Source organism: Cheilinus undulatus, linkage group 7 (genome assembly GCF_018320785.1).
Source record: "Cheilinus undulatus linkage group 7, ASM1832078v1, whole genome shotgun sequence".
NCBI lineage: Eukaryota > Metazoa > Chordata > Actinopteri > Labriformes > Labridae > Cheilinus > Cheilinus undulatus.
The window spans coordinates 30,538,701-30,551,892 of record NC_054871.1 but is presented as its reverse complement, the minus strand read 5'-3'; the positions used below and the strand labels follow the sequence as shown (position 1 = coordinate 30,551,892).

Below are 13,192 nucleotides of genomic sequence, written 5' to 3'. Positions count from 1 at the left end.
TCTGAAGTCGATACAGGGACGCAGAGTGGAGTCCTTCTTTTTAACAAAAAAGAATCCAGCCCCGAGTGGGGACGAGGAGGGGCGAATGAGACCTGTAGCCAGGGAATCATGAATGTACGTCTCCATGGCCGATTTCTCAGGGGCGGAGAGGTTATAGAGGCGACTGCTAGGCAGGGATGCACCAGGGAGTAAATCAATCGCACAGTCGTAAGGACGATGCGGGGGAAGAGAGACGGCTAACTCCTTGCTAAAGACCTGTGCTAAGTCATGGTACTCGGGGGGAACATTGGACAGATCGGGGGGAGCAGGAGCGACAGGGGAGCGACTAACTGAGGGGATAGCAGACCGGAGGCAGTGGGAGTGACAATGGACGCTCCAGTTGGTAATGGTAGCGTTTTTCCAATTGATCTGAGGGTTATGTAACTGAAGCCAGGGGAGACCTAACACAATGGGAGCATGAGGAGAAGGGATAACAAAAAGTTGGATACTCTCACGGTGATTACCAGAAATAATGAGGGTTATCGGAACAGTCCGGTGAGTAACTCTGGCAATGAGTCGGCCGTCTAAGGCGGTGACGTTCTTGGGAGCAGACAGGGGTTCTAGGGGGAGTTGGAGCTGTTGAACTAGGCTGTCCTGAATGAAATTATCATCTGCTCCTGAATCAACTAGTGCTTGTATGGGGACGGAATCGCGCCCCCAAAGGACACTGGAGGGAACAGCTATGCGCAGGGGAGGGCTAGAGGAAGAGGAGGTCTGGCTCACACGAGTGCCCTCGGTCACGGGTGAGCCTTCTCTTTTGGCGTCTGGGGACAATTGGCAAGAAAATGGCCCGCTTGACCACAATAAATGCATAATCTAAGATTAAAACGCCTTTGGTGTTCACTAGGGGTTAACCTGGCGCGACCTAACTGCATGGGCTCGTCTTCAGGGGTAGTGGAAAACTCACTGGGAGGTCTCAGTCTTACAGGAGAGGGAGAAGTGGCGTGACCAGAAGGGGGTGCTACAGGATGGGGCCTGAATGACCTGCGCTGACTCCTTTCCCTCTGCCTTTCCCTCAAGCGATTGTCAATGCGAATGGCTAAAGATATAAGACCCTCGAGGGAGTCGGGCTCATCCCGAGAGGCTAGTTCGTCTTTAAGTTCTTCTGAAAGGCTTCTCAAAAACACACCCTTAAGTTCCACCTCCCCCCACCCGCTCTCTGAAGCAACAATGCGAAAATCAATAGAAAAATCTGCCACAGACTTAGAACCCTGGGAGAGGGAAAATAAGCATTTAGCTGATTCTTGGCCCTGAAGGGGATGGTCAAAGATGCGACATAATTCACTAGAAAAGTCAGAATAAGAGGCTAACACTGGGGATTCACTATGCCACACTGCAGTGGCCCAGTGGGAGGCCTTCCCGCGTAACAAGTTCATAACGAAAGCAATCTTAGCTCTGTCAGTGGGGTAACTCAAGGGTTGCTGGTCAAACACTAGGGAACAACGTAACAAAAAACCTCTAGCGCTACCAGTCTCTCCTGAAAAAAAATCTGGGTGAGGGACTTGAGGCTCTCTAAAGTGGGGGAGGGGAGGTGAAGGTGAAGGATCTACTGAGGGTGGCTGATTGTTAACAGGTGGAGGCTCTGGTGAAGGGTGGTGAGGCTGAGTGGCTGAGAGTAACTGTTCTGAGATGTTGGAGACCTGGGAGTTGAGGGTTTGTAGAGATTGCATGATACCTTTGAGAATGGATTCGTGCTGGCCGAGACGTTGTCCTTGGTGAGTGATTGCTGTTTTCAGGGTGTCCGAGTCCGCTGAGTCCATTTCTGGCCTGAGTCTTCTGTTGTATGGGTGTAATGGTAGGACTCAGGATGCGGAGACAATGGAGCAGATTTAACAGATTTATTGTGCAGGTAAGTGACGAAGGGAGGGGGGATCTCAGGAGTCCAAGGGATAGTGAGAGTGTGCTGGAGCTGGCTGCGGTGATCAGGGCAGGAGGCACTGGAAAGAAGAGGGAGAGGCACGTTAACAACAGGAAGCAAAATACAAGCACTGGAAATTACTCAAAAAGGTTCTTCAAAAAGAGCACTGGAAACTTCTCTGGGAGATCTCGAGAGAAGGAGCCTGGAGCTGACGTTTACCGTAAGGTAAGGTTGGCGAGACTCAGGCGCTGAAGAGAGCTGCAGCAGGTCCTAAATAGTGATCCTCAATGAGTGATTCGCTGCAGGTGTGCGCTCTCCACAGCACCAGGGGGGGAGGGGTGAATGCCTCAGGGAAAGCAAAGAAAGTTAGCAGCCAGAAACAGCCTCCGGAACCGGAAGCTAACCAAAATAAGATAATAAAACGACAAAAAACACCACACTCAAAGGATCACAAAAAGTAAGAAGCCACACTCAACTGGACAAGAGCTTTTATTCAGCTTACAAGAGTTTAAAATACAACATCTAGGAGTACAAATGACAGTTAACATGTATAATCAGTGTGAGGGTTATGTGGGGGTCCTTAGAAAATTTGCTGCTCTATTAGCCCTGAGAAGTTTGAGAACCTCTGCTGTAGACTTCAGTTTGTTGCAGCACTTTTTTTCCAAGTATCTTGAAGGGAAAACTCAGTGTGATCTACAAAAGAAAAGAAACATAGAAGAGGAGATTTGTTTGGAAACAACATCTGGCTCTGAATTTCTGTACACAGTGCTTGAAGAACCCCATGTTGATAGACATTGGGTATTTGAAGTTGAGTCAAAGCAGAAACACGTCCTTGTAGTTCCATTGGAAAATATAAAGTATTTTAAGTTACATCATTATCTTAGCTAAATAAAATTAGATGTGGAACCGTGTGAAGTTGATCACACTTAAGAGTTAGTGAGTAATTCCCCTTTAGTGTTCCTGGCTGAAATCTTTGGCTTTGGCGCCCCATAGTGGTACTGCAGAAAAAGACACTGAGGCAACCCTTAGTGCAGAGGAAGGTACTTAATCTTTCTGACAACAAAAGCATGTGACACAATAAGGAGAATGAACATTAAAGTAACAGTTCATCACCACAGGATATATGACAGAATACTTCTGCTGCACAGGATTGGACTGTGTGGTTACTGACAAGAAAAAACCCACCTCTGCAAAACATATGTGGGCCAAATTGTAACCAGATGCATTCTGCCATACCTTCAGTATCAGTGGGAATTTCTTCTCAGGCTCGTCTTTGTGAGAGAACACTTGACCCTGTTAACAGTTGGCATTGTCCTTAGAGAGGCCTGGCTTTGTAACAGTTCAGACATGGCTTTTGTAAACTTGGGTCAGATTTGGATCGTTACTCACCTCTGAATGTGGGCCATATCTTTGCCGTTAATTTGGCTCAACATCCATCCATTTGGACCATCCAAACCGAAGAGAAATTTGCTATGCAGGATTTTTTTTAATATAAGACTTTCAAGGCTAACTGGCACATGGTACTTTCAGATACCAGCAGTGTGCATCAAGAAGCAAGGAATAACACTGGTTTTGGCAAAAATCATTATAAGGATATTTCTGCTTGATATTGAGGTCATAATTATTCATTGATTTTAAAACATCCAAAGCATCTATCCAACCCAGCATCCATCATCAAATATATCAATCTTATAAGTGAAAAAATAATATACAATGATAATAACAATAACAACGACAACAACAGATAACATTGATAAAACATACAGTTTAGACAAGGAAATTTTAAGGTGTGTGCCACTTGTGAAACGCAAGACCAAGGGTTGTATATCTACATTTATGCACGCACCACCCTATACTGCTGGATACCATTTGTAAACCTTTCCCTGTGGTGAGCCCATAAACATTGACCCAGTGTTTATGGGCTCACTGCAACTGTAGGAGTCTCTGGAACTGGGTCAGGGGGGCAAGAGGACAGCACAAGAGAATAGGAGTGTGTAGCATGGAGACCAAAAAGAGACTGAGAGCAGGATTGAGACATAGTAGTAAAATTGCTGACTCACCTTTAATGACAGCGTTGGATATTCCTTTTCAGTGAATAAATAGATCAGAGTTCAATTTCACCAGTGGACCTCTGTGAAATAAAGCTTCACCCTCCCAAATAGTTCATGGCAAAACAAGACTTGTTCTCATTGAAGAAGCAAGGAAAGCATATTCACTGAGACCTGAGCTCTGGTTTGCAGGATGGATTCACTGTCTTCTGTTGTTGGCGCTTATGTGACCTGGGATGTCAAAATTCTACTTTTCTTCATTGCAATGTTTATCCTCACTATAGATTATATTAAGAACCGCCAGCCAGCCAGCTTCCCTCCAGGACCATGGGCTCTACCTATCGTTGGCAACATCTTCTCTGTAGACCACAGCAGGACCCATGAGAGTATGACACAGGTGAGTGTTTAATACATAAAAACAACTATAAAAAGTTTACACTGACAACTGTATTTATGTTTTCCACACAAATCAAACTCAAGTTTTCCTCCTCTCTCAAATCCACTCACAGTTATCAGGGAAATATGGAGATGTGTTCAGCCTGAGAATGGGTCAGAAGTGGATGGTGGTCTTGAATGGCTTTGGGGTTCTGAAAGAAGCTCTTGTAAATCAGGGGGGCAGTTTTTCTGACCGTCCACCCCTCCCTCTGTATATGGACATGTCCAATGGTCTAGGTGAGTGTCCACAACAACAATAAATGCACTAATGGATGGGAATACCTAGATGGGTACTTTGCTAGTTGATGAGCACTATGCGTCAATAACTGACAAAAACTGTATTTGATCTATATCTTCTTTTTGACTGTTTTTGAGTTCATTAGAGCTCTCTTGGTAGTGACAATTGCTGACAACACTGAACTGATAATCAGAAAAAATCTTCAACAGCCATGCTTTTCTGTAATTACTTTCCCATATCTCCCGTCAGGTGTTGTTTTAAGTAATGGACACTTGTGGAAGCAGCAGAGACGTTTTGCTCTTTCAACCCTCAGAAATTTTGGACTTGGCAAGAAGACACTTGAGCCTGTGATTCTTGATGAATTAACATATTGTTTAAAGAAATTAAAGAGCTATGAAGGTATGAATTAAGTATAAAACAGCTTATTCTGCAAGAGAAAATGGCTTTAAAAAATTAACTTCTGATTTTTTGTGTTACTGTGGAGGTAAGCCCTTCAATCCCCACCTCCACATAAACAACGCTGTCTCCAACATTATCTGCTCCATGGTTTTCGGGCATCGCTTTGCATACACTGATAAGAAGTTCAGGACGCTGATAGGCGACTTCCAAAAATTTTTTGTGAGTCAGACATCAATTTGGGCACAGGTATGACAATTTCTATTGCTTAAATATAAGTGTTCTGTACCATTGTTTTGCTATATATGTCAGTCAGAAATTATCATCTGTGCAAACTGGTTAATAAAGGCATTGCATTTGAATAAACAACTAGAGCTCACAAAAGCTTACATGGTTATATGGTTGATTTTTGTTTTCAAACCCAATCTTAAGCATTGCTTTTAATGAAAATGGACAATGTTGAAATTCCTTATATTCATTGAATCTGCTGTCCTTTGCAGTTTTACAACTCATTCCCTAAGCTGATGAGATACATACCAGGGCAACATCAGACATTCCTGAAGGTTTCTAGTGATATAAAGGACTTCATAAGAGAAGAGCTTAAGGATCACAAGCAGCACTGGGATCCCTCAGACCAAAGGGACTACATCGACTGCTACCTGAATGAGATAGAGATGGTAAGTGGCATTGAAGGACATTTTGCATTAATAACACTGGTCTATCTATGAAGCTGTTAACTTTTCATGAAGATTTTGGCCCTATTCTGTAGTGGTGGGAATCACTAGTGGCCCCACGATACGATATTATCACAATACTCATGTCACAATTCAATATTATTGCAATTCTAAACATTTTGCATTACACGGAGTAATACCATATATTGTGAAATATTCCATGTTGTTCGTGCCCTGCTTGCATTCCTAATGTCCTTTCCCTGGTGCTGCCATATTGGTTGTACTAACTTTCTCCTGCTGTACCTCTGCTGACCACATTGGTCAAAGGGCTCCACAGCATCAAGTAGACAGAAAATCAACTGATGCAGTTCATATGAGCAAATGAGCAGTTTAGAAAAGATGTATTGGAGGGATTAGGGAGGATTGATAAATCAGGGCTCCTGGGGAGGTGGAAGTTATGGTGTTTGCAGTTTGGGCTATTTCTTAGACTGATGTGGCCCAAGTCAGTTTATGAGATACCAATATGGTACAGCTGTGGCTCAGGCTAAGCAGAGACAGTGGATGAACTGGGAGAGTGTAGAGAAGAGGAAGCTGAGTCGGTGAGACCTATGGAGTATGGATGATAGGTGGATCAAATTCCTGTTAGGGTCTACCTATGACATCCTACCATCACCCCAGAACCTAAAGTGCTGAGTTGACAGGGACCCATCATGTCCTTTGAGCTCCGAGACAGTAACCTAGAGGCACATTTTGACAGGATGTAAGATCAGTCTGTCACAAGGTAGATATACATAGAGGCATGACAGGGTTTTGAAAAGTCTAGCATCAGGAATTGAAAACAGAAGGCGACAGGTGAATGCAGGATGTAATCAGGAATGAGGATGATCCAGTTTGTCCAAGAAGGAGAGAAGGTTAAAGGAGGCAGGTTTTTAGGTAGGCACCAGTCAGGCCAGTCAAAGGATGCTAAGGACTGGTAGATGCAGTTAGATTTAGGGAAACTTGTTGTGCCACAGGACATAGCACCAATCTTAGGCCTGACATAGTGCTATGGTCTGCCAGTCAGCGCATTGTTTATTTTATAGAGCTGACGGTTCCTTGGGAGATTCTGTGGAGGAAGCTTATGAAAGGAAGAAGCTGAGATATGCAGATTTAGGAGCAGAAGCTGAACAGCAAGGATGGAAAGTTAGGAGAGCGCAAAGCCACGCCAGGCGGGGGTCTGTGTTAGCCCACGTCAGGGTACCACACCCTTAGCTCTGCCTCCCCCACCCTATTGCTAAGCTTGCTCTCTCTCTCTCTCTCTCTCTCTCTCTCTCTCTCTCCTATCTTCTAGTCTTTCTCATTTCCCCCTTATTTTTTCTCTTATTTATATGTAATGTTTGTACTATAATTGCTGCACTGTAATCATGAGTGGTGCTAAGGAAGGTAGCATCAGCATTGTCACTACCTGGAGCTTGCATGTACAGAGCCTGGGTCTGTTGAAGGTGGCATGCTGTTGAGGCTGTGTGGGCCATGTGGTTTGATAGGTAAGATGATGTGTTGGCATGGGGGATGGTGAGAGCCAGCATGGGGGCGGGTGGCTCTGGGACGCTGGAGATCACTGTTCAGCTCTCTGGAGGTGTTGAGGGAATAACTGGACGAAACCTTCTTTCTACCCATCAGTCGGCACGGTTGACTTGTGAAGGCAACTAGTAATGGATTATGGATTTCTTCACTGAACGCTGATCCTCTTTATAGGGCACAAGTATCGTGTGTTTTATTCAGAATGGCTTGTTCATTTGCTTATAGATCAAAATCAGTACTGGGCATAAAAATGACAACTGCATCAGGTAGAAACAGTAAGACACCTGTGTTGTTGTGCTGTGTGAAATTGTTCTCAATATTTATTTTGACATGTTTTGTTTTATACTCTCAGAACAAGGGGAGGAATGACAGCACTTTTGATGAAGAGAACTTGGTAGAATGTGTCTTGGATCTTTTCTTGGCTGGTTCTGAGACCACATCCACCACCCTCCGCTGGGCTTTCCTCCACATGGCAAAGTACCCTGAGATCCAGAGTAAGATTTTTTTTTTTTTTTTTTTTTTTGTACAAGGACAGTTCTGGCATACCATACCATTCTGGCAAGGGTGCCATAAATTAATTGGTGGTCTTTTTTTTCCGCAACAAAAATCAGCTATCAAAACAATGCAATTGTATTAGAGACACCAATGTCCTTGACTTATACTTTATGCCACAAACATAAAAAAGATATGATCACATGACTTGTTTGATAAAAAGAAACACGTCTCTCAATCCACTTAAACTGCAAAAGCCAATGTGTTTATGTTGTACCCTTAAAAAGGGAATCTTAGTTGTGAGTAAAGAACCAGGAAACACACGTGTGACTGCCTTCTTCACTCATCATAAACATGTACATTTCCAGACATAGCATCACAGTAACACAATATTCATCATCTGTGCTGAGCTACAATAATGTAGGTTTTACACTGCAACAGAAAAGTACAATATTTACCTTAAAAAGGAAATACTAGCAGTGGGTAAAGAACCAAGAAACACACGTGCGACTGCCTTGTTCATTCATCTGTATTACATGAAGAAATAGAGCGTGATCCCCCCTGTAGAAAGAACTTGACAAACCCTGTGTGATGTCAGTCTTAAAATAGGCGGACTCAAACAGCTCTTGAAACCAAATCACAGCGGCTTCCATGTTGAAATCGTGGTCTCAACCAAACTTTAGATCAACCTAACAGCCCACCCACTAAGCGCGACTTCCTGTCAGCCAGCCAGCTAGTATTCTGGTTGACAGAATCGTAGTTTCTGCCTGTCAAGTTCTCTGTCAATCAAATTAGATGCTATCTCCCAATGGTACAGAATCCTTTAAAAAAATGCTGGATCCAGATGGTGATCCGGATCACTCCCAAAATCTAATCAGTTCTTCCTTATGCCATTTCTGACATTTCCTGAAAAATTTCATCAAAATCCATCCAGAACTTTTTGAGTTATGTTGCTAACAAACAAACTAACTAACAAACAAACCCTGCCCATCACATAACCTCCTTGGTGGAGGTAATGAGACACATTTGGTTTTTTGAACTAAGCTGCAAAACAGTTTATTTCTAGTGTAAAAACCCTCTGTTTAACATGTGTCCAGACAGGAATTCTGGCGTTCCTGCAGCCAGCCTTAAGTGGGCACTGGCAGTATTGCAAATTTTTTGCACTTCCGCATTGGCTTTATTTTTTAGGACGGGAGGTTGCCGCTTGATCTCCCCACACTGCAGCCCCTAGGCTGAAGCAATGATCACCAAAAAGTCAACACATACAATGAAGCTCTAAACGAACTTTTACCATTCTTTTGTTGTTAACACTGACAAAATAATCTCAAGACAAATACTAGTGCACATAAACACTGAAAAATGGTAAAACTGTTACAAATGCAGTTACAGGAGAAAGAGATGAATGATTAGTTATGCCTGGCATATACAACCCCTCACACTTAATCTCTTTCCAGATCTTATATATCTTATATATTTACTCTTGGTGATGAAATACTGTTGTCCATTTCAATTCCTCACAGCAAAAGTCCAGGCTGAAATAGACAGAGTTATTGGACAGTCCAGGCCACCATCAATGGAAGATCGTGTAAACCTGCCCTATACTGAAGCAGTCATCCATGAGGTCCAGAGGATGAGCAACATAGTTCCTCTCAATTTGCCACATATGACCAACAAAGATGTCCAGCTGAGAGGCTACACTATCCCAAAGGTAATTTATTTGAAATACAAACGATATTCACACGTGGACAACATTACTGATACCCTTCTGTTGAAGAAAGAATAACCCACAATGCTCTCTGAAATAACTTGAAACTGACAAGAGAAATGATAAAAAAGAATTTACTGAAAATTAACTCATGAAAATCAGACATTGCTTTTGAATTGTGGTTCAAAAACAAACTAATGAAACTGGCCTGGATAAAATGGATGGTACCCCTACAAAAGATTGAATATAATTTGACCAAAGGGTCATGTTAAGCTAAGGTGTTTACTGTATCTAGCATCACAGATGTCTTCAAACTTGTAATCAGTCATTCTGCCTATTTAAAGGGGGAAATGTAGTCTCTGTACTGTTTGGTATCATGGTGTGTACCACTCTGAACATGGACCACAGAGAGCTAAGGAGACAGTTGTCCCAGGAGATAAGAAAGAAAATTATAGATAAGCATGTTAAAGGTAGAGGCTATAAGACCAGCTTGACGTTCCTGTGACTACAGTTGCAGATATTATTCAGAAGTTTAAGGTCTAGAGGGCTGTAGCCAACCTCCCTGGACGTGGCTGCAAGAGGAAAATTTTTGACAAATTGAAGAGACTGATAATACGAATGGTAACCAAAGAGCCAAGAACAACTTCCAAAGAAATTGGAAATGAACTCCAAGGTACATCAGTGTCAGAACACACCATCCATCGCTGTTTGAGCCAAAGTGGACTTAATAGAAGACAATAGGGCTGTCACGATATCAGATTTTCACTTCACGATTATCATGAGCAAAAAATGTCTCAATAACGATATTATCACGATATCACTAAAAATTTAAATAATAATGGGACAATCAATCAAATTTATCTTTAACTTTATTTATGTTGTGTTCTCTCTTTTGACAGATGACTTACACTCAAAATACCTGTCTAAGGAGGTACTGAGACAATATGAAAACAGTAACTGTACAACTGCATATATAAAAGTGCAATTGCACTCGATAGCTAGTTAAAAGGTAACCAAATGAACTGATAAACAGAAAAGGTGCAACAAGGTGCAACATCTGCTATAACTACAATATTAACTGAAACAAAATCATTTGTGGTTAGCAGGGGACGCATTTGTGTGCAACTGAAGAATGACAACTAATAACTCTGGAATAATCCAATGTCTACTGAACAATCCCTGGCATATTTTTCTTTTTCTGTTTCCATTCTGTTTCCAAACTGTGTTCAAGTGGCACTGGATCATTTACACGATGTTATCATATGCACATTTTTAACATGATATTGAAATTTTATTTTTTGATATCACGATTATCATCAATATCGGTATATTGCGACAGCCCTAGAAGACAACAGAGGAAGACTCCACTGTTAAAAGCAAATCATAAAAAAAGCCAGACTGGAATTAGCCAAAATGCATACTGACAAGCCACAAAGCTTCTGGGAGAATGTCCTGTAAAAATTTCAAAGACCAAACACGTTTGGATTGGATTACATTACAGCTCGAAAATTACTTATCTTAATTGCTGATTATGTCCTGTTGTATTTTGACCTTAAAAGTGACAATGTGATCATAATCCTAATCAACAGGGGATTACAGTCATTCCCAATTTGACCACGGCCCTATTTGACAAGAATGAATGGGAGACACCCTTCACCTTCAACCCCAGACACTTTCTGAATGAGGAGGGCAAGTTTGTGAAGCAGGCTGCTTTCATCCCTTTCTCTGCAGGTAAGGAGCAACACAGCCATTCTTCATCAATATCTTTAATTGCTATAACAGGGGCCTGAGGCCTGGTTTTTGCTAACATTAATGACTAAGATGGTCTTTATCAATATTCTTGAATGACACACTCAAGAACTGGGCGCCTCTATACTTTAAATAAGTGAAAAGTTTTACTGATGGCGCAAAAGACAGACCAACTTCCACTGTTTAAAACACATGTGATCTGCAGATCTGTAAATTTTTTAACATGATTGAAGACAAATTGACAGGCAATATTGCTAACTTAGAGTTTTGTTATGGAGGCAAAGCAGGGTGTCTTTCATCAATAGTGCATAGTAGGCAGGAGGGAGTGTAAACGTGGAGAAGGGGGTTCAGGTAGGTGAGGGCCACTTTTGTAGTGGTTTGTCAGCCAGCAGCAAAGTTCTGAATTTGATGCAACTAGCAACTTGGAGCCAACTTGGAGTGATATGTGTTATTTATGGCTTGGTCAAGACTACTGTAGTCACACTGTTGCATTATGGGTAATCTGCAGAGCTCATAATGTGCATCCCCACCCTTAATGAGTTTCTGTTGTCAGCATGTGATATCAAGAGAGCCTGTGCTCAGTGCAAATGGTACTGATTAAGAATGTTTACAAGAATAAGACTTCAAATATACTCTTTACATTAGCATTGGTTTAAAAAACTGTGAACAATGCCAAAAGGGCTTTGCACTCCAGCAACATCAAGCGTATCAAGTCAGTCCATTCACTTCACTTTGTTTTTAAGTTAGCACCGAGTCTGTGACCAATATTTACTTTATATCTTTTTAACAGGTGATGAATCAGTTTACAGATTTATCAATAGAATTCAGCACAGTGTTAATTTGATTCCAGTTGCCTTTTATCTACGCTGTGTTCCTGCTGTAGTTTTTTCCCGTGATATAATCCAGTATTATTGTTAATAACCTACAAATCCATCTGCTTTGGAAGGTTAGGTCAGACCACAAAGTTGATCAAAATTACAAATGGTCACGAGAAAAATAGTAAGTCTAGCTTCTAAAGACCTCATGAAAATGACTTTCTTTTGTTTACCCATTTTAGGAAAGCGGCTGTGTCTTGGTGAGAACCTGGCAAAGATGGAGCTTTTTCTTTTTTTCACCTCATTCATGCAGCACTTCACCTTTTCCATGCCTGCTGGGGTGAAACCAGTGCTGGACTTCATCTATGGGATCACTCTGGCTCCATGTCATTATGAAATCTGTGCAACGCCACGCATGTAGAAGCTGTGATTGACAAAGAATCCCCAAAAGCAATAGTCTCATTTCTTTGGTATCACTGAAGGGTTTAAAGACCATTTACAAACTGATATTTTCCTTATATTTTGGATCAAATTATTCGCAGAGCCCCTGCTAATACCCCTTTAAAGGAGTAAGTGTGTTATAACTTTCCCTTTCTGAGTTTTGTTGTGCACCTTCACTGTCCAGGTGGGCTTTAAAACATAGTTTTAAATCTAGTTTTTTTTTTTTCTACCTTCGCTCAAGCTGGAATTTTATTCTTTAAACTCATATTTAAAATCAAGAAATTAATGATTTGTCTTCTGTTTTCCTTGGAAAATTAGCTCAATTTCAATCCCCTTCTTTGGCCTTTTGGTCTGCCATAAACTTTAATAATGATAGATTTAAAGCACTGGTTTGTACTGTGACCCTGAATCCCTTTAATGTCATTTTAATTTACTTTTTAAATTGCGCTGTCTCATAAAGCTCAATAATGGTTGTTTTTATAAATGTGTTTTCTGATGTGATTGAAGTGACTTGTGTAGTTTGGTGATTAAAGATACTTGGCAAGGTCTTGTTCTCATTATAACATTAAATTCTCAAACAGACTCACAAACGGAGATTCTGGTAATGTTCAGTTGACATTATTGTCAGTGTAACATAAAAATATCTGCTCCCTTTTGCAGCAGCCTTGTTAGCCACTTTTTGCCACTTAAACCAGTTTTGTTTCCATTTTTCTGCTTTTTGCCCTCATTTGCCAATCCTTAT

General features: G+C 41.6%; 2 protein-coding genes across 3 annotated transcripts in view; both read left to right on the top strand.

Annotated features, from left to right (window-relative positions):
* The window catches only part of LOC121512340 (cytochrome P450 2H2-like), a 19,046-nt gene extending 14,704 nt beyond the window's left edge, over positions 1 to 4,342 (top strand). For both annotated transcript variants that reach the window (XM_041791562.1, XM_041791561.1), the window contains exon 9: positions 4,230 to 4,342. The gene's annotated coding sequence lies outside the window, so the exon portion shown is untranslated. The remainder of the gene's footprint in view (positions 1 to 4,229) is intronic.
* LOC121512339 (cytochrome P450 2J6-like) lies at positions 4,139 to 13,113 on the top strand. Its single transcript, XM_041791560.1, has 9 exons — positions 4,139 to 4,342; positions 4,455 to 4,617; positions 4,868 to 5,017; positions 5,103 to 5,263; positions 5,515 to 5,691; positions 7,601 to 7,742; positions 9,261 to 9,448; positions 11,035 to 11,176; positions 12,252 to 13,113. The coding sequence occupies exons 1-9, from the start codon at positions 4,139 to 4,141 to the stop codon at positions 12,428 to 12,430; spliced, it is 1,506 nt and encodes a 501-aa protein (XP_041647494.1). The 3' UTR covers positions 12,431 to 13,113.
* Positions 13,114 to 13,192: the final 79 nt, after the last annotated feature.

Coding starts and splice junctions, on each gene's coding strand:
- LOC121512339 (XM_041791560.1), top strand. CDS start 4,139: ATGGATTCACTGTCTTCTGTTGTTGGCGCTTATGTGACCTGGGATGTC. Junction 4,343..4,454: donor CCCATGAGAGTATGACACAG/GTGAGTGTTTAA, acceptor ATCCACTCACAG/TTATCAGGGAAATATGGAGA. Junction 7,743..9,260: donor AAAGTACCCTGAGATCCAGA/GTAAGATTTTTT, acceptor AATTCCTCACAG/CAAAAGTCCAGGCTGAAATA.